Consider the following 21,230-nt stretch of genomic DNA (forward strand, 5'->3'; position numbering starts at 1 on the left):
TATCATTAGTATATTGACAATACCAAACTCTGTGCTGACAGATGTCTTCTCCCAAAAGTTTCACACAGATGTTAAAAAGGAGTAGAGAAAGGAAAGATGGATTGCCATCTTGCTCTTCTTTCTTTTATTCTAGGCTGATTTTGTTGTCTGTTATTTCCATTATATTGTTTTTATACAGGTGTAATGTGGGCCACCCTGAGACTCGCTGTGGCTCATAGTGTTAAACTATTACTTTTGTATTACATCCAAATGAAGTTACTATATGCAAGAGGTTCACAAAAGAAGATCCTGACTGCACTGCTGGTGTCAGGATGTAAGAGCCCTGGGGGATTAGGCTAATGATGATACATCAACTCCTGCATTCTGGGTCCTAGAGTGGCCAGCAAGATATATTCAGGAAGCTCATAAACATTGACAGGCCAACAGAAAGAAGGCCACTGTTACCCCAGCATCTGGTTCAAGGCATATTGCCTGTACTATTCAGCAAGAGCCCAATTCTCCTTGAATCCCACCAATCTCTTTTTAAAACCATCTCAATCACCACAACTGATGGCAGCAAATTATGCACCTAAGTATGCCTTCCAAAGCCTGGCACTTTCTAGATATCTTACACCTGCAACTTCCAGAATTCCTCAGACAATATGGGCATTATCCCTACCTGCCGGGAATACCAGAAACTGCAGCTCCAAGCACACATGGAAATGGAAATATTCGCCTTAAGGAAAGCTTGTGTAATTTCCTCCCTGCTTTTTCTGAGCAGAAGGACTGTGTAAGTTGGGCACATGGATGTCGATGAAGATTCTCAGTCATCCAGGTGGAATTGTTGGTAGGTTGAGTCATGGCAACTGGATTTCTTTCTTTTTGGTAGAAACGTTTCGCTGCTTGTCCAAGCAGCTTCTTCAGTCTGGGCAAAGGTTGGTGAGGGGACCCCATATATGTCTTCCAGGCTGCATTGTCCCTACACCTGAATGGCTTCTAATTGTGCCATGGAGGTGTGGATTGCCTTTTGGATGTCTTACTCCTAGATCCTTTGTTCATCCCCAAGTGGATCATTAAGAGTGGCCTTCCTGGTGGTCTTAATCTTCCTGAGGACTGATAAAAGAGCAGCATGAAAAATGGGGGACAAGTTGTGTCTGAGGCCTCCGCCTCTATTGAGGAAGGATTTTCCACTTTGGCATGAATGGATTCCTTAACCCCTCTCTCAAACCACCTATCTTCTGTGTCCAAAATATGAACATTCTTGTCCTCAAATGACTGTCCTTTTTCTTTTAGCTGAAGGTAAACTGCTGATTCTGGTCCTGTGGTGTTGCTCCTCCTGTGTTGGGCCATCCTCTTGGGTAAAGGCTGTGCCTACACAGTATTCAAGCCACACCTCTCCAGCTTGCACAAAAGATCAGTAGTTGGATGAGCTGGAATTTTGCTGTCGTTACTGCTAGACGTACAGTATGGTACATTGGCAAATGATACAACTAATGAATGCCAATGTGTAAGATAATAAAACGATTTATTATCTCTGCATTTGTTTCTGAGGGAACAGGATTCTGTGATCTGTAAATCTCAGAAGGTATGCATTACTGGTATTTCTGCATCAGCCTAAATATATTTTTATGAAGACAAAGTAGCAAAGCATGATTCAGCAGTACAATCCAAATATCTGTTACAATGACACATAGAAGAAGAAACAGTGCAGTCTTTCAGAAAGGTACAAGTAAATCATTTAATCATGTGAAACCTGATACAAATATTTAGATGTGTTATGCAAATTCACACCAGTTGTATCTGTTGTTTTTTACTTCCACATCACATTTTTGTATAGCATTTCAAATGCACTGCATAAAGACTGCAATCAGCATTTATATGATTTCTGCAGAGAAACTTAACAACATGAATTAACATGTAAGAAGCACCATCTTCCCCAAAGCCCCTCGGCTGTGGATTATGTCTTTATGAGCCTCTGCCACTTTCTCCATTGGATATTCAGGGCCCACTACTGGTTTCAGCCAACCAGCTTCTATTCCTGCAAGAACTGCCACTGCGCATTCATGCATCTCTTCCTAAATGGAGAAGAGAACATTTAAAATCAAGCATTTAAAGGAGATTTCAGACATTCTGCCCTTTCCAGAAATCAGACTTTTGATTTGACACTGGTGGGAATGTCAGCATTGATCTACTTCGTCCCAAGGAAGCCTTATAAAAACCAAGACCCAGCCATTCCCTTCATTAGCCAATCCAAAGCTCCTGGACAGGAAGTAAATGTAAAGCGCCCCCCCCCCCCAACTCATGGAAAAGTTCACACTATATGGCTAAATGAAAGGCAAAACAAAACAGACTGGAAGTTAGAAAGACTTCCAGAATTCTCCATATGGAGGCAATCATCTGAGATTGTGTAACAGAAAAGATAAACAGCTCAGTTTAACCTATTATCATGTCACATCATTTTAGTTTTTACCTTAGAGGCAGAAAATAAGCTAATTCCTCTGATGCTTGATTCTTTCCCCATAGTATCCCTAGGGTTTATCTCAACTGGGCCACGACTACCCACAATCTGTCACAGAGAGGAATGAAAAGAAAATTATAAAATAGAATGCTTTATGGTAAGCCACTAATTAAAAAGTGGAACTGCTTGTTTACCATCACTCTTCCTCTGTTTGACAGCAGTTGCAAGTCATTTGCAAGGTTGACGTTGGCTAACATCTCTATTATCACATCTATGCCTTGGGCACCAGCAATTTCCTACACAATAAATAAATCAGCCGCATTGTGAAACCATGGAAGACTGGCAGATTTTGTCATTTATGAATTGTTACTGTTATTTCGTGGAGTCCTTGCTCCAACAGAGTCTTTCTATTGGAACTATTATTTTCTATAACCTACTTTTAAAAATCAATATAGATACAGTATTATTGCATTTATCTCTTGCCCTACCCATATTTTATTTATTTATTTTCTGTCCCACCTTTATTATTTTTATAAATAACTCAAGGCAGCGAACATACCAAATACTCCTTCCTCCTCCTATTTTCCCCACAACAACTCTGTGAGGTGTGCTGGCCTGAGAGAGTGACTGGCCCAAATCACCCAGCCAGCTTTCATGCCTAAGGCGGGACTAGAAATCACAGTCTCCTGGTTTCTAACCCATTGCCTTAACCACTAGACCATATGTTAAGGGGGGTTAAACACATTTTAAACAAATTTTAAAAAGCAAGCAGGGGTATCAGGTGCAGCAACTCTAGAGAAGATGACCAGGTGGGGAAGATAAGCTCCAACTCCAAACAGATGCAAATGGTCATTTATAATTTACATCTTTCTTCTTGCATTCTCAGGCGGTTGCCCTTCTCTGTTCATTCCCTCAACTGCCCAACTTTAAGGCTGAAAGGATGGTGGTTTCTCACACCCAAACCTTTTTTTTATGGTGTTAACTTTTGCCTAAAAGAATCCAAAAAATTGTTCCACATATGCTACTATATCATAAAAGAAAAATAGCTATATATCTATATATATTGATTGATAGATATATTTAGCCAGAAATAATACAGGCAATCCTTATTTAGTGACCATAATTGAGACAAGCAACTCAGTTGTTAAGCAAAACAATCACTAAGTGAAACCGCAACTCTGGTTATGATCTTACTTCAGCTTTTCTTTGCTTTACAGACCTGTGGAGGTTGTAAATGCAAGGATTGGTCGTAAAGTCACTTTTTCATCACAGTTGTAACTGCAAATGGTTGCTAAACAAGGCAGTTGCTAAACAAGGATTACCTGTATTTTAATGAGAGAAATAGAGCCAGTCTGATGTGGTAGTTAAGGTACTAGGCTAGAAACCAGGCCAGTTCCTCTCTCTCAACCCTAGGAAGCAGGCAATGGCAAACCAGTTCCAAAACCTTGCAAAGAAAACTGCAGGAACTAGTCCAAGCAGTGGCCAGGAATATACAGACTCAAAGGGTATATGTGTATGTATGAAATCTATGTTATTTTATTAACAAACATATATGTCTTCAAGGAAACATATACCTTAGAGCCAATTTCGTCTAGTGGTTAAGGCAACGGGCTAGAAACTAGGAGACCGTGAGTTCTACTCCTGCTTTAGGCATGAAAGCCGGCTGGGTGACTTTGGGCCAGTCACTCTCTCTCAGCCCAACTCACCTCACAGGGTTGCTGTTGTGGGGAAAATAGGAGGAATTGCTCGCCTTGAGTTATTTGTAAAAATAATAAAGGCGGGATAAAAAAATTTTTAAAAAATCTTATTTTGTTCATTAGTTCTCACTTCCATATTTGTAAAATATTAAGTAATATAACAACCAGTGAAGTTATTTATGAAGTAGATTTCAGTAAAAGAATATGAAAGACTTCACAAGTTTCTCACTCATGATAATAGGCACATTTTCAGTATAGTGTGATACATAATCTTGATCCTACCCTAATTCAATGATGTCTTTTTTTAACTTTAAAAAAATCCCACAAAGTTTGCCACCAAACATTGCAACAAATATCACATCACGTTAATATGGAAGAAGTAGGGAGTGATCTAAACAAAAAATGAATGAGTAAACTGGTATCAAAGACTGAGAGAAAGTTAGCATCTAAAAATGTTGCCACCTGCAGTCTGAAGCAAACGTTATATATTTATTCAACAAGGGAGAAATGAAATCAGTACATACCTTTAAGGTTACGATTGGAATAAAGCCCACATAATTCAACAAGATGTGGAAAGCATAGTAGGACTGCAGTCTAAACTTGTTTACCTAAAAGCTGAGTCTCCTGGAATTAAAGGGAACTTATCTTTGAAAGGTTACAGGTGGGACAGCAGACAGCACTCTCAAATCACCTTAATCTCAGCAAAGTAATCTGTCTTCCTATGATTAAATACTCTGCAAGCGCCATTTTTCAAAACTAGGTTCATTCCTTCCTCTGTCCCAGCTGTGCCCCAAACCTTCAGACCATAAGCTCTTGCTGTTTGGCATGCTGCTATTCCAACCTAGGAAACAGAAAGAGAAAGCAAAGCAAAGGTAGTGATAAGAATTGGTCATGTTTCCAGCATAATAATATCATAACAACAGTGCTACGGAATGGGAGACATTCAACCACATAGCATTAACTCATTAACTATTATTTCACTTGTTATAGCGTTTAATATGTTTATAGCTCACCCTTATTTGATACCATCTGCATGAGACAATCTACTCTTTCTCTTAACAATAGTGCAAACATCCCTGAAACAAAAGCAGGCAAATGAATAATTAAATCAACCATCAGGGTATACTGTTATTCCATTTCAGGTAGCGTATAAAATCTATCTGCTCAATTACCACTATAATGCAACCATTCTCCCTTCACATTTCCAAGGTATCAACTTTAAGCTACTCCTTTTAATACTCCTCTAAGCAATGCAGACACCCCATACTTTTCATTATGGAAGATGCATTTCCAAGCAACACATTTCCAAGTATCATAAGCCTTTTTTAATGCTTAAGAAGTTGCCAGCAGAGGACCACTTTGTTGCAACCCTTTATATTTTATGGGGGTACTGTAGGATGAGCACTAAGCATATTGTATGTGAAATGTACTGGGATTCATTGGATACGTTACATAATTTGAAATCAAATGTCATTCTGCTTTATATAATGTGATGGACAAACTAGAAATGTGTTTGGGGAAAAATTGCACAAAGTTCTGAATGAACATGATCCAATATTTAAGTGTCATGGAAAGACAAGACAAATCAAGAAAAAGAAAGTGGGCTATTTGTGAAGTGTGTGAGAGAAGGTATTTGGCAGAATTACCTGAAAGGCGCTAAAGGTAATAGTGCACAAAATTTGGGAACTGCACTGTGGCTTTTTGCTACTCACCGGGCGTATAGGCCAGGTTTCTGCTCTTCAGCAGATGGTGAGAAATATGTGGATTTGAGAAGGGACGTTTATAGTACATACACCTCCTAGCAAAAAATTAAAAACCTGGTTTTGCCAGCAGGCCTGGAGTGGGAAGAATTGCCACTCTTGGGGATGGCTGGCATCCTAGGACGATCCTGGAACGGCCCTCAGACTCATGGGCTGATAGAGAACTTTCAGCCATCTAGCTTTTATCATATTTTCATTTTTATTGTATTTTGTATTTATAATTGTTTTGAATTTTAACTTGTTTTTACTGTAAACTGCCCAGAGTCCCTCCTGGGGCGGGGAAGATGGGCGGTGGTAAAAATCAAACAAACAAACAAACAAATGGGTTTTATGGGTCGTGTGATCAGTTGCATGGAATGAACATTTGTCCAATGAAGTGAAAATAGCTGTGTATGAAGTATGCTTCTGCCCACTTGAGATCTGAGTAGATCAGGAAAAAAAAGTTGAACGCAGGTGGAATGGGCTACTGAAAGAACGTGTATCGTAAAACAAGAAGCATCAAGAATGGGTCAGTGTGGAACAAGTATGGACTGAATACAAAAGTAAGTGACCAGTACGAATGAAGAAAACTGAGGTGGTTTTGTCAGATAGAAGTATAAATGAGAATTAAATTGGAAAAAAGTGAAGGAAGAATGACTGAATTAAGTGGCAGTGGCAGACCAAGAAGGTTGTGATTGGATAAAGTTGATGAGAACCTCAAAAAGAGCAAGGTGAGAAGCGAAGGAACAAAAAGCAATGTGTGAGCCAGTGAACAGATGTGGTGAAAAAAGGGATACTTTGAAAGGATAGATACATATAGATATAGTGAATGGCGCTGGTGTAAACTACCTTTAGGTACTGTACTTTTCCTTTCCTTTTTCTTATCTCATGGTTCTTTGGGGGAGGGGGCTTAACATTTCTTATGCCTTTTCTGCACTCTGTGTAATGTTGCTTACCCTGAAAGGGAGTATCAACCCCGCTTAAGAACAAGATAATTTTTCCAAGTACATACATACATACATATTTATTTATTTAAAGGACTTATATGGCCACCAACTCACAAAAGTGCAACTCTGGGTGGCATACAGCAATAAAAACAGAATCACTTACTCCTCCACTTGCTCCATGGACTAGCACAGTTTCTCCTGCTTTGCCTGATCCTCTGCAAAAACATAAAGAATATTTTGAATGTAACAACTGTCTGACAGTTTCACATTGTGCAGCCCAAAAATCTAGTATTTACAGAGCCAGAGAAAAAAGTATCATCCATTCAAAATTATATTAGTGGACTCTTGATAATTAAGTCGGGATCAGTTCAATATTTTTAATTCCCTAAAGACCCATTTATGGCAACTACAGGTAGTCCTCATTTGGTGACCACAACTGGAACTGGCAACTTGGTCATTAAGTGAAATAATCACTAAGTGAAACTGAGTGTGCTTATGCTGTTCCTTCAGCTTCCTTTGCTTTACAGACCTGCGAAGGTCGTAAATGCAAGAATTGGTCACAAAGTTACTTTTTCATCACCGTCTTAACTGCAAACAGTCGCTAAATGAGGACTGCCTGTATATTTATGTGACTGTCAGTATTTATTTACATGTAAAAATTACAGTACAGGTAGTCCTTGCTTAACAATGGCAAATGGGACCGGAATTTCCGCCACTAAGGTATGCGGTCATAAAGCACGATGTCACGTGACTGCATCACTTAGCAATGGCGGTCCCCATTGCTGCCATTAAGCAAGGATTTCAAGTTGTTAAGCAACTACCTGCATGTAACTTCCTGCCAGCTTCCAACAAACAAAGACAGTGGGGAAGCCGGCAGGGAGTTGCAAGTCCGAGGCAGCTTGTAAGCAGGCCAGTGGGCCGGTAAGTGGCTGCTGCCAGGTGAGGGAGGGTCTGCAGGCAGCCAGCAAGGTGCGAGCATAGCCAGGCCAGGGATGGCTGCTGCCAGGTGGGGGAGGGTGCAAGGGTGGCCAGGCTAGGGTGACTCCTGCTAGGTGGGGGAGACTTACAGAATTACTTGCAGCCTTCCCTGCCAGCTTCTCCATTGACTTTGCTTGTGGGAAATCAGCAGAGAAGGTGGCAAATGGTGATCACGTGACCAGAGGATGTGGCAACCACTATAAGTGTGAGATGGTTGCCAAGTGCCTAGACCACAATCATGTGACCACAGGCACACTGGGACAGCTAGAACTTCGAAGACTGGTCATAAGTACCACTTGTTCAGCACCACGTAACTTCAAATGGTCACTGAATGAGTGGTCATTAACCAAGGACTACCTGTATGCCTATAAATTAATACTGTCACTGAGGAGATGAGCAAGAAATATAATAATATTAAAAACAAAAAAATATTCATTGCAGATCCGAGCCTTTCCAAACTTGGTATGTTGAATTACAATTCCCATATTCCACAGCCAGCATATCAATTGGCTAAGCTTCTGGATGGTACTGGGATGATGCAGTCCATCCCCTTTGAAGGGCACTTATTTGGAAAATGCTGATGTATAAGTTGTACAGATTTGTATAAAAATGTGTCCGTGTGTGTGTCTGTGTATCTACTTATCTGATCACTTGCATAATACCAGGGTAGGCTCTTGTTACAGAACAAACCAACAACCAGACATATGCTTGCTTGCAGTACCACTGGCAAAATAATATTCAATGAATGTCTCCAGCAACCTCTGTGAAGATTTCTTTTTATATGGTTACTTTTTCCTGAGGCTCAAAACGGAAAAGCACTAAAGTCATAAAGTGCTTACGCTTACAATTCTAATTCAGAAAGAATTAATAGGAGTAAATTTGGAAAGCCAGGGGTGTGTGTCTTAATTAAGAGCTTAAAAGTAGTTTTAGGAAGTGGTATCTTACTTTTGAAAGAGGGCTCGGTATGCAGTAAAATATGGAATTCCAATTGCAGCACCTTGCTTGAAGTCCAGTTTATCAGACAAAGGAAAAATGGTGTCAACTGATGCGACAGCATATTCAGCATAACCACCAGAGATAGTGCCCAGGGTAAAAACCCGGTCACCTTTCTAACAGGAGTAAACAAATGCACAAAAATTAATCAAAAGGGGTGGGGGGGTGTTTCCGTTTTTTTGCGAGTGTGCACATAAAAACAGAATGAAATCCTGACAAAATACAGTTAGAAGAGAAACATGAGGTGAACAAAAATGCATATATAGTATATCAGGTTGTTCTTAAAATACCAGCAAAATGGGACTTCCGGGGCAGAAATGGTGAACTGAAGAGAGCTCTGCTAAAAGCGGAGCCGACAACCACGGCAAATGAAGAGCCAGCAAATAGACCAGCTCTTTGTAATTCCTCTCCGGACAAGGAGAGGACTTGAGATCGCCCACAAGTGCTCCAGACAGTTGCTCCTTGCAAAGGGACTGCAAGACAGCAGTCTCCAGAGGGTTTAGAGCTCCGGGAGATGAGGGAATAGCACCTTAGCTCAAACCATGGTTGGCATCTTTTCAAAGAACACTGGGTTCACATACTGCCTTTTTAAATCACTTTTGGAAATTGCTTGTTAATGACTTTTCAGCTATTAGGAACCTTTGGCATGACAAGTCTGAAAACACCAGGTGAGTTTCCTTCAATCCTTAGTGAAAGAAGTTTTAAATACAAGTTTAAGGACTTTAAAACATTCTTTTCAAAAAAAATAAACTGCAAAAAGGTGACTAGAACGTTGATTTTGGAAAGTTACAAACAGATTAAAGGTCCAGATGGATCTGAAATAAGATTTTGAAATTAATTATAAGAAGCCTTCCATGTGAAAATGCTGTTGTTTTGAATTCTTTTAAAAAAAACATGATAGGATGGGACTTTGAAGGTTGGACCTAGCGGGAACCAGAAGGAACTTAAGATTACAATTAAAGGAGAAGGACACTTAAATTTGACTTACTAATACAGAATGGAGCAAAATACTTTAACATTGGACTATGGAAGGATATTTGTGAACAATGGACCTAGAAGTTAATTTTAAGAGCGTCTGTCATTATAGATAGACTGTATTTAAAAGATGTTATGGAAGAGGAACAAGTTTTACCAGACAAGACTGAGACTGATCTAAGAATGATATGGAAAAAATATGCTATATTGGATGTACAAATGAAATTGGCTGATGTCTTAGCAATTAAATATATATATATATATATAACAAACCAAAAGAATGACCTGGATAACTTTTTTATATTGGATTTACAAAAGAGATTTGTTAAAGTTTTGAAGGATTTTGTGAGAAGGGACAAATCAAAAATGAAAAGAAATCAAGTTTTAGGACATTATTTGAAAGGATTAGAGATCAAGACTATTAAAAGTAAAAGAAAGGAATATAAAGTTGGTTAACTTGATCAAGGTTAAAATAGATATGTTGTCCTTAATGGACTTTTGCAGACCCAGACTGAATGACAAGGCTTTAAGGATTTGTTTATAGATAAGAGATGAGATATGGGAAGAAGAGATCATTTGTTGTATTTTAAGAGAAGGTGATAAGTTACTAAAATTGTTTACACTTGGGATGAAAGGATTAAGTCCCAATTATATATTTCTTTTCTTTTTCTTTACTATATTCTTTTTCTTTCTTCTTTATTTTTCTTTCTTCTTTTCTTTTCTGCACTTCCTATTTTTTCTTTTCTTTTCTTTTTTTTAGTTTGTATTAATTTTTATCTTTTTAACTGTAATGTTTAATAATGTTTAATAAAATTATCATAAAAATACCAGCAAAATGACAAACTTCCAAAATGAGATCCAACTTCCCAGATTTCCAGATTTTAGATACATTTCAGGTAATTCTTGATGCCTAAAAACCCACCTCCTTATATTAGTAGATATATTATTTAGAAAAGAGTGTGCAGAATTTGTATTTCCCTCACAAAACCAAGCGGGAAAACCAGGCAGAGGTATCTTCTTTTAACAGGAATTCTGGCTATTAGCAGAATGATGCCGTTGCACACAGAAAATAAGGAAAATCAAAATATCCTTTGAACTTGACAATCTGAAGCTATTTCTTCAGTATCTATGCATGTAATTCTTGCACTATTATTCAGAGAAAGAGAGACTCTGGATAGTTAATAAAGGTAGGGTAAGCAATTCAAATGAACCTTTTCTTTAAGTGGAAATCCTTAGTAAATAATTGTCATGCGCTGCCTACCTCCGAGTAATACTCAGACGCTGATTCTGTGGAACAGGCTCTGATTTATTCGCAGTGTAGGTACAGTATAGGAAAAAAGCTGAGAGTGACAGGAGCGCGCCGGTGTGGGGTTTAAATACCCCGCGCCGGTCAGCGCCCCCTCACTCGCGGTTACGTCACCCCCCTTTGTCCAACACGCTGTCCTGCCGGTAGGTGAGGGGTTGCGAGGCCCCGCTGGCGTTCCGGGATCGCCCATCATCGGTTTCCCTATTCCTCCGGTGATTGCTGTCAGCTGGGCGATCTCCATTGCGTTAGCGCTAACAGCTTGGGTGTGCCTCGCGATCCGTTTAGCCATTGTCTCTTGTCCTTCAGTCTTTGTAAGTTGATGGCTACTTATCTTGAGCCCCTTCCCCTGTTTCCTTGTTATTGTCATGTGTGCCATTGCGCTGATGTCTTCAGCTCAACGGCACTCATGACAATAATGGATGGGCGTATTCAGGCAACAAAGGAATCGTCAAATCAACAAACAAGACTCTGAATACAAGATATAGATGTGCCTGAAATAATTCAGCTTTCAAAGACTACACTTTAAAGGCAAACTGGCAGTAATAAAATGAAGCAATATAGCAAGGAATGGCAACAAATCAAATGTCACACATCTGGGGAGATGAGGTATGGGAACTGTATCAAGGCCAGAAAACCCAAGTAAGAATCTATTTCCCAGGCCTAAAAATTAATGTGTTAGAGATAGGAAGTGAGCAACTAGCAATCCAGTACCTTGAAAGCAGTTACATGTTCTCCAACGTCTTGTACTACTCCAGCTACATCTGTACCTGGTGTATATGGTAAAGATGGCTTCCTTTTATAAGTTCCAGAACGGATATAGGTGTCTAGTGGGTTAATCCCACATGCATGAACTTTGATGAGAACCTGGAGGAGAAAAAATTATGTTTAATAACTCACTTCAAAAGGAAGGAGAATACTTTTAAGTGTGCAACCCCACAATCTAAGGTCTCTCAGGTCAGAGATAAGACTGCAATCACCCCTGATTTGCCTCCCTTCAGAGGCATTAAATCACAACCCCCAGCATCCACATGGATGTGTCAGTCACTGAACAAGATGGCTTGGACAATATCTTCACTCCTATCGTCCATCCCCCCGGAATGATTAATCATCCTATTTCCCTGCTGTCTTCCTACTAAGTGGGAATCCACACACAGATCCACCACAACCGTTGGTGGAGTAGTCCAGGAATATGTTCCAGACTGTTAATGTCAATTTCAATTATCCAAATACAAATGCTGGGTTCCTATTAAGCTGCCATTGCCATTATTTTCTTCATTGTACTTTCTGAAACGGAATTATTTGCATTATCCTATCAAATTTTAGTCAACCTGCAGCGTATTTTGCATTTTCATTATCTGAGCAGGACCTTATGTTTAAGAATAGTATTAACAGTAGCAGTAGCAAAACCAACAAGATTCCATATTCTTTGTTTTTACCTGGTTCTCTTTTGGAATTGGTAATAACATATCCAGCTGCAGTTTGAGCACTTCAGGCCCACCAAATTCAAACACTTTTATGGCTCTCATTAAATTTCTTCCTGTTGCCATGACAACCTGAAAATGCACAAATATAAAACTACAGTATCTGAATATCTGCTACCTTTTTCACTTCAAAGAGAATCAAATGACTTGCTCTTCAGCTGAAATTTAAATCAGTAGTTCTCTACCTATTTCTTTCTGTTTTACTTTATGTTCCCCATGGGGCCATCTGACTCTTAGCCCTAAAAGGATAAAATTCCACCCACAATGTGAATCATGAATCAAACGTAGCAAAGTACGTATAAACAAATATATTACTTTGAGCTGGCATCATGCATCACATCCTCTGAATGATTTACTGCACTGCAAAGTTAACAGGACTTTGCGAGGGAACAGAGTGCTAGATTAGGACTGGTGAGTCCCTACTGAACCATGAAACTCACAAGGAGGATTGCCACACAACCTAGCCCACCTCACAGAATTGTGAAAATAACCAGAAGGGGAATACAACATGTGCTACCTTGAGCTCCTGGAAGGATAGAATCAAAATACCACATAGACTGAAGGATCCTGGTGCCAATAAAATCTCAGGGAAGGCAAAATCAACAAACATTCAAATTAGGATTACAGGGACTTTGATCTGACAGGCAAATAACTGGCACCTTCTTTTTGTTTGTGGACCAAAAGAAAGCAAAGGCATACCTATAACTTAATAATACTATTCATAACATAGCATTATTACTGTACAGTATGCTCAGTTCTGCTCAAATTCCAGACAAATGCTCATTCACAGAGAAAAATCTTTCCTGAACTCAGAATGACTGGGTTTGCAAAACATGCTAGACTACGGTAAAATGGAGCCACTGTTTCGTTAATTTGGATTTAGTGTATTATGTGATCTCAACCAATAAAGGACAAAAATGCAAACCCTCCTCTTTAGGCAAAATGCAAACAGTCCTTGGCAGATGAACACATAAACAGTAATAAAGGGCTATGCAGTGTTTTAGATCCAGTCTCCAAAAAGTGATTTGGGGTACATGGGAGCATGAACCTAGGACTTGTGTGAAACACCTTAAAGCAGCCTTGCCTTTTCCTGAGAACATTTGGCTGCAGATCAATATTTGCTCCCCAGAGTGCCAACTATAGAAAATCCTGATTTGCACAAACTGAATGTTGCAGATTGAATTAACTAGTTCACATTTTATTCCTTCCTTTCAACTATTCAAATGAAAAAATTCAAGGTTTCTTGGCTAAGACTGCATGGTGTCATTCCGTATGTCTTTTCAGTTTGCTTTGTTTCATATTCCCAGTGAAGAGTGTTTTCTGATTTAAAAAACATATTGAGCCCATCCTTTTGCAGTAACAAAAAGATTTGTGAAACCAAAATATATGAAAACTTACAGACACACCAGTGATATATGGCTACAGATCATATCAGTAGAGAAGTCAGAGATATACTAATATTTCTGAGAACAGCTGAGTCCGATTATCAGTGGTCAAAGTCAGTGTCATGTTCACTGATTCAATGTAGTTCATACATCGTAACATTTCACATGCCATGGCACTGACGTGCGTTTCCGTTTGGGAGGGAGCTGCTGTGAGACCTTGTACCAAGATCTGTATGTGGAAACAGGGGAATGGAATATGTTTGGGTTATGTTCTCTGTTCAAGGACTTTTCCCGCAGACCATCAGGAACCGTTAGGAGTACCTGGGATTGTGGACGTGAGAAGATTCTACCGGGGGAGGGATTTCGTTTGCACCAAGGGTTTTTAGTTTGAATTTGCCGCGCTTTCATCATTCTCAGCTTTCTTTGCAATCCTGCATACTGTTCTTCAATAAATCAGATATCCTTAAACTTCTGACTGCAAGTCTGATAATGTTTTAGAATAGGCAATCATTACAGTCAGTGGATCGTCAATATCTTGTAACAATTTGTTCACATGATCAATTGGAATCAGTTGTTACACTCTCAGAAATAAGAATTTTGTCCTTTTCAATTGCATTAAAAAAACTATTCTACAAAATACATTATACTTTAATCAAAGCAATTTATTTATTTATTTATTGCGATTTCTGACATAATAGGAGGAGGAAGGAGTATTAGGTATGTTCACTGCCTTGGGTTATTTATAAAAATAATAAAGGCAGGATAGAAAATAAATAAATAAATAAATAATCAATAGATTTTAATGGATGAATTTGCATTTATTTCAAAATAAAGTTTTATAACGTAAGTAATAGCTTAAATAATATAATACTGTTGATAATTCATAGAATCCTTGTCCTTCTGGTATGAAAGTATGCTTCTGGTATGAGCCAGTTTGGTCTAGTGGTTAAGGTGCTGGGTTAAAAACCAGGAGACTGAAAGTTCTAGTCCCACCTTTGGCATGAAAGCCGGCTGGGTGACCTTGGGTCGGTCACTCTCTCTCAGCCCAACTCACCTCAGAGGGTTGTTGTTGTGGGGAATATAGGAGGAGGAAGGAGTATTAGGTATGTTCACCGCCTTGAGTTATTTATAAAAATAATAAAGGCAGGATAAAAATTGAATGAATGAATGAAAAGCAAGCAAGTGGAAAAATTATTTGCAAGGGTAGTAATATTCAAAACTCTAAGCCCACTTTCTATGACCTCTTGAAGTTGTTCATGACTTCCATGCGGGTTACAACACACAGTTTGAGAACCCTGGTTTGGGTGGACACAATACAGTAATAGAGAAAGAATTTCCTGTTGGTTTCTTTGTCCATTTTAAACATCTAGAAGTCCAACTAGGAGTGAAGAGTCACCCACTACAGTAAGTATTATACAGCACATTTTACCCACACTAGTCTTCTTCAACATGGCATTCTCCAGTAGGACTGTAAACCTTTTTGGATCCAGTGCCTTGGAGAGTTTAGGAAACAAACATAGTGCTTGTCTGCAACTCTTTAAAGCAGCTACTTTAAAGTCTGCAGCTATCTAAAGTAGTTGATTTAAAAGACTTGCAGATAGGTGCAAAGTTCACAGATGCTCTAAAGGATGTTTTTGGAACTGAATTCTAAGCAATGCACAGCCTTGTTCTCCAGATATATTGGACTATAGATTCCCTTGTGCCCACCCACATTAAAAGGGTTTCCTTGCATTTAACAGACTGTAATTGCCCCTGGTGGGGGACATCTATATAGTCAGTAAAACAAGACCTGGAGCTGACTGTAGTTCAGATCACAAACTTCTTCTTGCACAATTTAGGATCAGACTAAAGAGATTAGGGAAGACCCACAGATCAGCTAGATATGAGCTCACTAATATCCCTAAAGAATATGCGGTGGAGGTGAAGAATAGATTTAAGGGAGTGGACTTAGTAGATAGGATCCTGGAAGAACTATAGACAGAAGTTTACAACATTGTTCAGGAGGCAGCAACAAAATACATCCCAAAGAAAGAGAAAACCAAGAAGGCAAAGTGGCTGCCTGCTGAGACACTAGAAGTAGCCCAAGAAAGAAGGAAAGCAAAAGGCAACAGTGATAGGGGAGATATGCCCAATTAAATGCAAAATTCCAGAGGTTAGCCAGAAGAGATAAGGAATTATTTTTAAACAAGCAATGCGTGGAAGTGGAAGAAGACAATAGAATAGGAAGGACAAGAGACCTCTTCCAGAAAATTAGAAACATTGGAGGTAAATTCCAGGCAAAAATGGGCATGATCAAAAACAAAGATGGCAAGGACCTAACAGAAGAAGAAGAGATCAAGAAAAGGTGGCAAGAATATACAGAAGACCTGTATAGGAAGGATAACAATATCAGGGATAGCTTTGACGGTGTGGTCAGTGAGCTAGAGCTAGACATCCTGAAGAGTGAGGTTGAATGGGCCTTAAGAAGCATTGCTAATAACAAGGCAGCAGGAGATGACGGCATCCCAGCTGAACTGTTCAAAATCTTGCAAGGTGATGCTGTCAAGGTAATGCATGCTATATGCCAGCAAATTTGGAAAACACAAGAATGGCCATCAGATTGGAAAAAATTAACTTATATCCCCATACCAAAAAAGGGATACACTAAAGAACGTTCAAACTATTGAACAGTGGCACTCATTTCTCATGCCAGTAAGGTAATGCTCAAGATCCTGCAAGGTAGACTTCAGCAATTCATGGAGCAAGAATTGCCAGATGTACAAGCTGGGTTTAGAAAAGGCAGAGGAACTAGGGACCAAATTGCCAATATCCGATGGATAATGGAAAAACCCAGGGAGTTTCAGAAAAACATCTACTTCTGTTTTATTGACTATTCTAAAGCCTTTGACTGTGTGGACCATAACAAATTGTGGCAAGTTCTTAGTGGTATGGGGATACCAAATCATCTTGTCTGCCTCCTGAAGAATCTGTATAACGACCAAGTAGCAACAGTAAGAACAGACCACGGAACAACGGACTGGTTTAAGATTGGGAAAGGAGTACAGCAGGGCTGTATACTCTCACCCTACCTATTCAACTTGTACGCAGAACACATCATGCGACATGCTGGGCTTGAGGAATCCAAGGCTGGGGTTAAAATCACTGGAAGAAACATTAACAATCTCAGATATGCAGATGATACCACTTCGATGGCTGAAAGCGAAGAGGAACTGAGGAGCCTTATGATCAAGGTGAAAGAAGACAGTGCAAAAGCTGGCTTGCAGCTAAACCTCAAAAAACCATGATTATGGCAACCAGCTTGATTGATAACTGGCAAATAGAGGGAGAAAATGTAGAAGCAGTGAAAGACTTTGTATTTCTAGGTGCGAAGATTACTGCAGATGCTGACTGCAGTCAGGAAATCAGAAGATGTTTAATCCTTGGAAGAAGAGCAATGACAAATCTCGATAAAATAGTTAAGAGCAGAGACATCACACTGACAACAAAGGTCCGCATAGTTAAAGCAATGGTGTTCCCAGTAGTAACATATGGCTGAGAGAGCTGGACCATATGAAAGGCTGAGAGAAGGAGGATCAATGCTTTTGAACTGTGGTGTTGGAGGAAAATTCTGAGAGTCCCTTGGACTGCAAGAAGATCAAACCAGTCCATCCTCCAGGAAATCAAGCCAGACTGCTCACTTGAGGGAATGATATTAAAGGCAAAACTGAAATACTTTGGCCACATAATGAGAAGACAGGACACCCTGGAGAGGATGCTGATGCTAGGGAGAGTGGAAGGCAAAAGGAAGAGGGGCCGACCAAGGGCAAGGTGGATGGATGATATCCTAGAGGTGATGGACTCGTCCCTGGGGGAGCTGGGGGTGTTGACGACCGACAGGAAGCTCTGGCGTGGGCTGGTCCATGAAGTCACGAAGAGTCGGAAGCGACTGAACGAATAAACAACAAAATTGCCCCTGTGGCCAGAATGAACCTAAGACCTTAGCACACATATTCCTGCACTGTTCCTTTTATAAGAACCTACGTACTGATATACCTATACCTCCTCCTTGTAAAGATCAAGCTTCTAAAAGGAAGAGGTGATTGAGTTCCTACTCTTGGACTGGAACCCCATTATCACGAACAGTTTCCACGTTCTTATTGGCAACTATTGCCATAAGAAGGCTTAAAATGTCCTAATCTTGGAATTCTGTAATGAGGAAGTTCTTTCATTCTTTTATTTTAAATTTATTGTAATTTTAGCTACTTTGTCCTGCTCTGTTTTATTATGTTTTATTATGTTTTATTATGTTTACTTTCTATACATGTAAATTTTAACTAGCAGGTCTTTAGGGTTTTATTTGCTTTTATTGTATTTGAGCCTGCTTTTAGATTTTTTTAATTAATTAAATTTAATTTAATGTTGTAACTACTTCGTTGGTCATTTACCGTAAGTTAATAAATAAACTATAATTCAGCATTGTAGTTTATAAATGATCATAGTGCAAAGGTCTGAATTAAATCCCACTATTTTAAAATATATTCTTTGGCTCTTTGCTGGACTCTCAATTGTGTTCATGTTCCATTTTCTCATTCTGCTATGATTTCCATCTTCTGCCCCAAATATATAACATATAGTTCACCAGAGTCACTGAATTTCTTTGTTGTCCTTCTTTATCTCTGCATTATTTGAACAGCCAAGAAAACTCCTTCTACAGGATTCATGGGTCAAATTAGCAAACACATTAGCTTTTAAAGTTGCCATAGGAATGCACAAAGGTTGATTCCATCTGTCTTGGAAGAGATCACACCTATATTGGCTAGTCCTAGTCTTCAGCGCTAGTAAACTGGTATTGAATTGTTGATGTAAAATCTACTGCATGAGCATTTGTCCAAAAATTGCCTTAAATTGTCCATCTTAGTTTCTAAAAAATCCACTTGATCTGTTACCTGTTTCACCTCTCCAACAATCTTTTCTAATTGTTGTTCAATCTTTTTCTCAAAGTCAGAGAATTTAATTTCCATCTTCTTTTCAACGGACTCAAAAGAGTGTTTAAAGGTGTTAGAAATTTCTTCAATCATGTTTCTTATCTTTTCAGAATCATCAGACCCACAATGTTGGAACCTCCTTAAAGCCATGGTCTTTGGCTCCCTTTAGCAACTAAAAGTGGCCAACACAACCAAAATAGCAGAGTCAACAGGGGTAGACTAGGCAGTCAAAGATCATGTGAGGAAAGCGAAAATCTTTCCATTAGAGTTGTTTATGGGAAGTATCCAATAAGCTTGTTAAGAAAAAGCAACAATAACCACTTCCCCACAGTAGCCATGAAATTCCCAATTCCAAAAAAGCAGATATGTTAAATCCCACAAAAAACAATGAGAAATACCGCCAGTTAAATCTAAAAAAGAAAAAAAAAACCTTTTGTTTCTAAATAATGTATCCACAATTTCTGCTTTTGGTTTCTTTTGCCCAAAACATAAAATATCCAGCCAAGTTCAACTTTTCAACAAATTAAATTCAAAAATAATGAAAAAGCCACCAAGAGAAATCACATATCCATGTTGAAGAAAGCCCCTCTTAGACTAAAAGTAGCAAACAAATTAGTGATTTAAGAAACGGGGTGGTTGGTTTTAGAGTCCATTTGTTCAGCTTCAGTGCAGCTTGGGAAAAGATGACAGCCCCATCTCCCAGCTGTTTGATCATTAAACTTGGTTTTGCGATCTTCTGGCTATGACCAGTGATCTGGAGGACATGACGGGTAATTCCTGAGGTTCTTCTTGATCTGGAGAACACTTCTGGGCTCCAAGGATACCTGCCTGAGCCCAAAAATTGCTGCACTGACAGATCAATCCGTGGAGCTTGTGAAAAGACCTATTCAAACTGCCATTCTCCTCACCAAAAGCCGAAAGGCAAAAATTGCCTTAAATGGGACCTATTCCAAAATAAGGTTGCAAGAACTGTATCCCTATCCCTATTCTCTTTTCTAGGGCTACTAAATCTGTACTTACTAGAAATCTGGATGGCCACACGATGGCAAAGACTTAGTTTTGACATCTCTCTGCTGCCATATAGTGGGCATCTGCATTTCCACATGACAGACCTAGCAGTTCTTTTTTTATTCAGAACTTAGCTGTGTTATCATTCAATGCAGATTTCTTCTTAATTAAGCAACCACCATCACGACTGCAATTTTTCTGGATGTCATTTATGGAGTTTTGTCCAGGCAGTCACGTCTCTTTTAAATTATATTCTTTTAAATACTGTAAGCTGCCTAGAGACTTTCTGGAATTGGGCAGCCTCAAAATCCAATAAATAAAGGAAATAAATATTAGATTTCAATCCCGTTCATACCCAAAGAACAAAGTAAGAGTTATTCCTGGACGAACAATCCTCCTGTGGTTTATTGCTCTGGAATGTCTGCCAGGAAACAACCCCGACCTTTCGCTATTACACAATATGAATGACTGCCCTTTGAGCAAAGACACGTGGCCCTCCTGAAGTTTGCAGGACTGTAGCTCCAGTCAGCGCAGCTAATACCAAGCACTGGAGGGGTGCTGCGGCTGAACAACTAAAGAACCCTGGCTTCCCAGTTGTGCTAAACAGCTGTCTAGTCGAGCTTTCTATCAGGAGTGTTATAGATCCCCGGGGCGGGGGGTCAGGAGGAGAGGAATGAATCCTTGAATTGATCTCAGCTTCTGGTGACTTCATGGGTATGTCCAGGTACTTGGGAACAATACAAAACTAGGCTAATGCTGCCTTTTTCCGCTGTTTTGTTGACTTCTTGGTCTAGCCCGGGGCAACCTGGTGGAGAAGTCAGAGTGGTGTAGCGGTTAACCCAGTGTTTTTCGACCGTGGCAACTTTAAGATGTGGAATTGGAAGTCCACACATCTTAAAGTTGCCAAGGTCGAAAAGCACAGGGCTATGGTGTAAGACTGGCACCAGGGAGACCCGGACTCTAGTCCACCCTCAGCCACAGAGGCATCCTAGGTGACTTCGGGCCAGTCACTCTCTCTCTCTCTCAGCCCGAGCCACTTCACAAGGTCGTCGTGGGGAAAAACTGGAAGAGGAAGCACTAGGTAGCTCCGTAAAACAGGAGGTGTATAAATCTAAAGGACACCACGCCTACAATCACAGTCGAGTCATGCCGCAAACCGTCGTTACAATTTTGTACCTCTCGGCTCAACGTCACCTCGGGTTCTGGGATAAGCAGAGAAGACTCTCCCAGGCCTTTGCTTCTAAGGATGTACGGAGGGAGGGTAAAGCCCGAAAGGGATCATCGAACGTTTACTTCCGAGTATCTGGGGCTCAGAAAATA

At 39.7% G+C, this 21,230-nt stretch overlaps 1 protein-coding gene across 1 annotated transcript; it reads right to left on the minus strand.

Annotated features, from left to right (window-relative positions):
- Nucleotides 1-1,698: 1,698 nt before the first annotated feature.
- Nucleotides 1,699-21,228, minus strand: CRYZ (crystallin zeta). Its single transcript, XM_063298132.1, has 9 exons — nucleotides 21,087-21,228; nucleotides 12,509-12,625; nucleotides 11,784-11,936; nucleotides 8,744-8,907; nucleotides 6,984-7,035; nucleotides 4,826-4,975; nucleotides 2,632-2,733; nucleotides 2,450-2,545; nucleotides 1,699-2,054 (listed from the first exon to the last, which is right to left on the minus strand). The coding sequence occupies exons 2-9, from the start codon at nucleotides 12,617-12,619 to the stop codon at nucleotides 1,890-1,892; spliced, it is 993 nt and encodes a 330-aa protein (XP_063154202.1). The 5' UTR covers nucleotides 12,620-12,625; nucleotides 21,087-21,228; the 3' UTR covers nucleotides 1,699-1,889.
- Nucleotides 21,229-21,230: the final 2 nt, after the last annotated feature.

This window comes from Candoia aspera, chromosome 3 (genome assembly GCF_035149785.1).
Source record: "Candoia aspera isolate rCanAsp1 chromosome 3, rCanAsp1.hap2, whole genome shotgun sequence".
NCBI lineage: Eukaryota > Metazoa > Chordata > Lepidosauria > Squamata > Boidae > Candoia > Candoia aspera.

Coding starts and splice junctions, on each gene's coding strand:
- CRYZ (XM_063298132.1), bottom strand. CDS start 12,619: ATGGCAACAGGAAGAAATTTAATGAGAGCCATAAAAGTGTTTGAATTT. Junction 2,734..4,825: donor ATTACTTTGCTGAGATTAAG/GTGATTTGAGAG, acceptor TTTATTGTGTAG/GAAATTGCTGGTGCCCAAGG. Junction 2,055..2,449: donor GCTTATTTTCTGCCTCTAAG/GTAAAAACTAAA, acceptor TTCTCCATTTAG/GAAGAGATGCATGAATGCGC.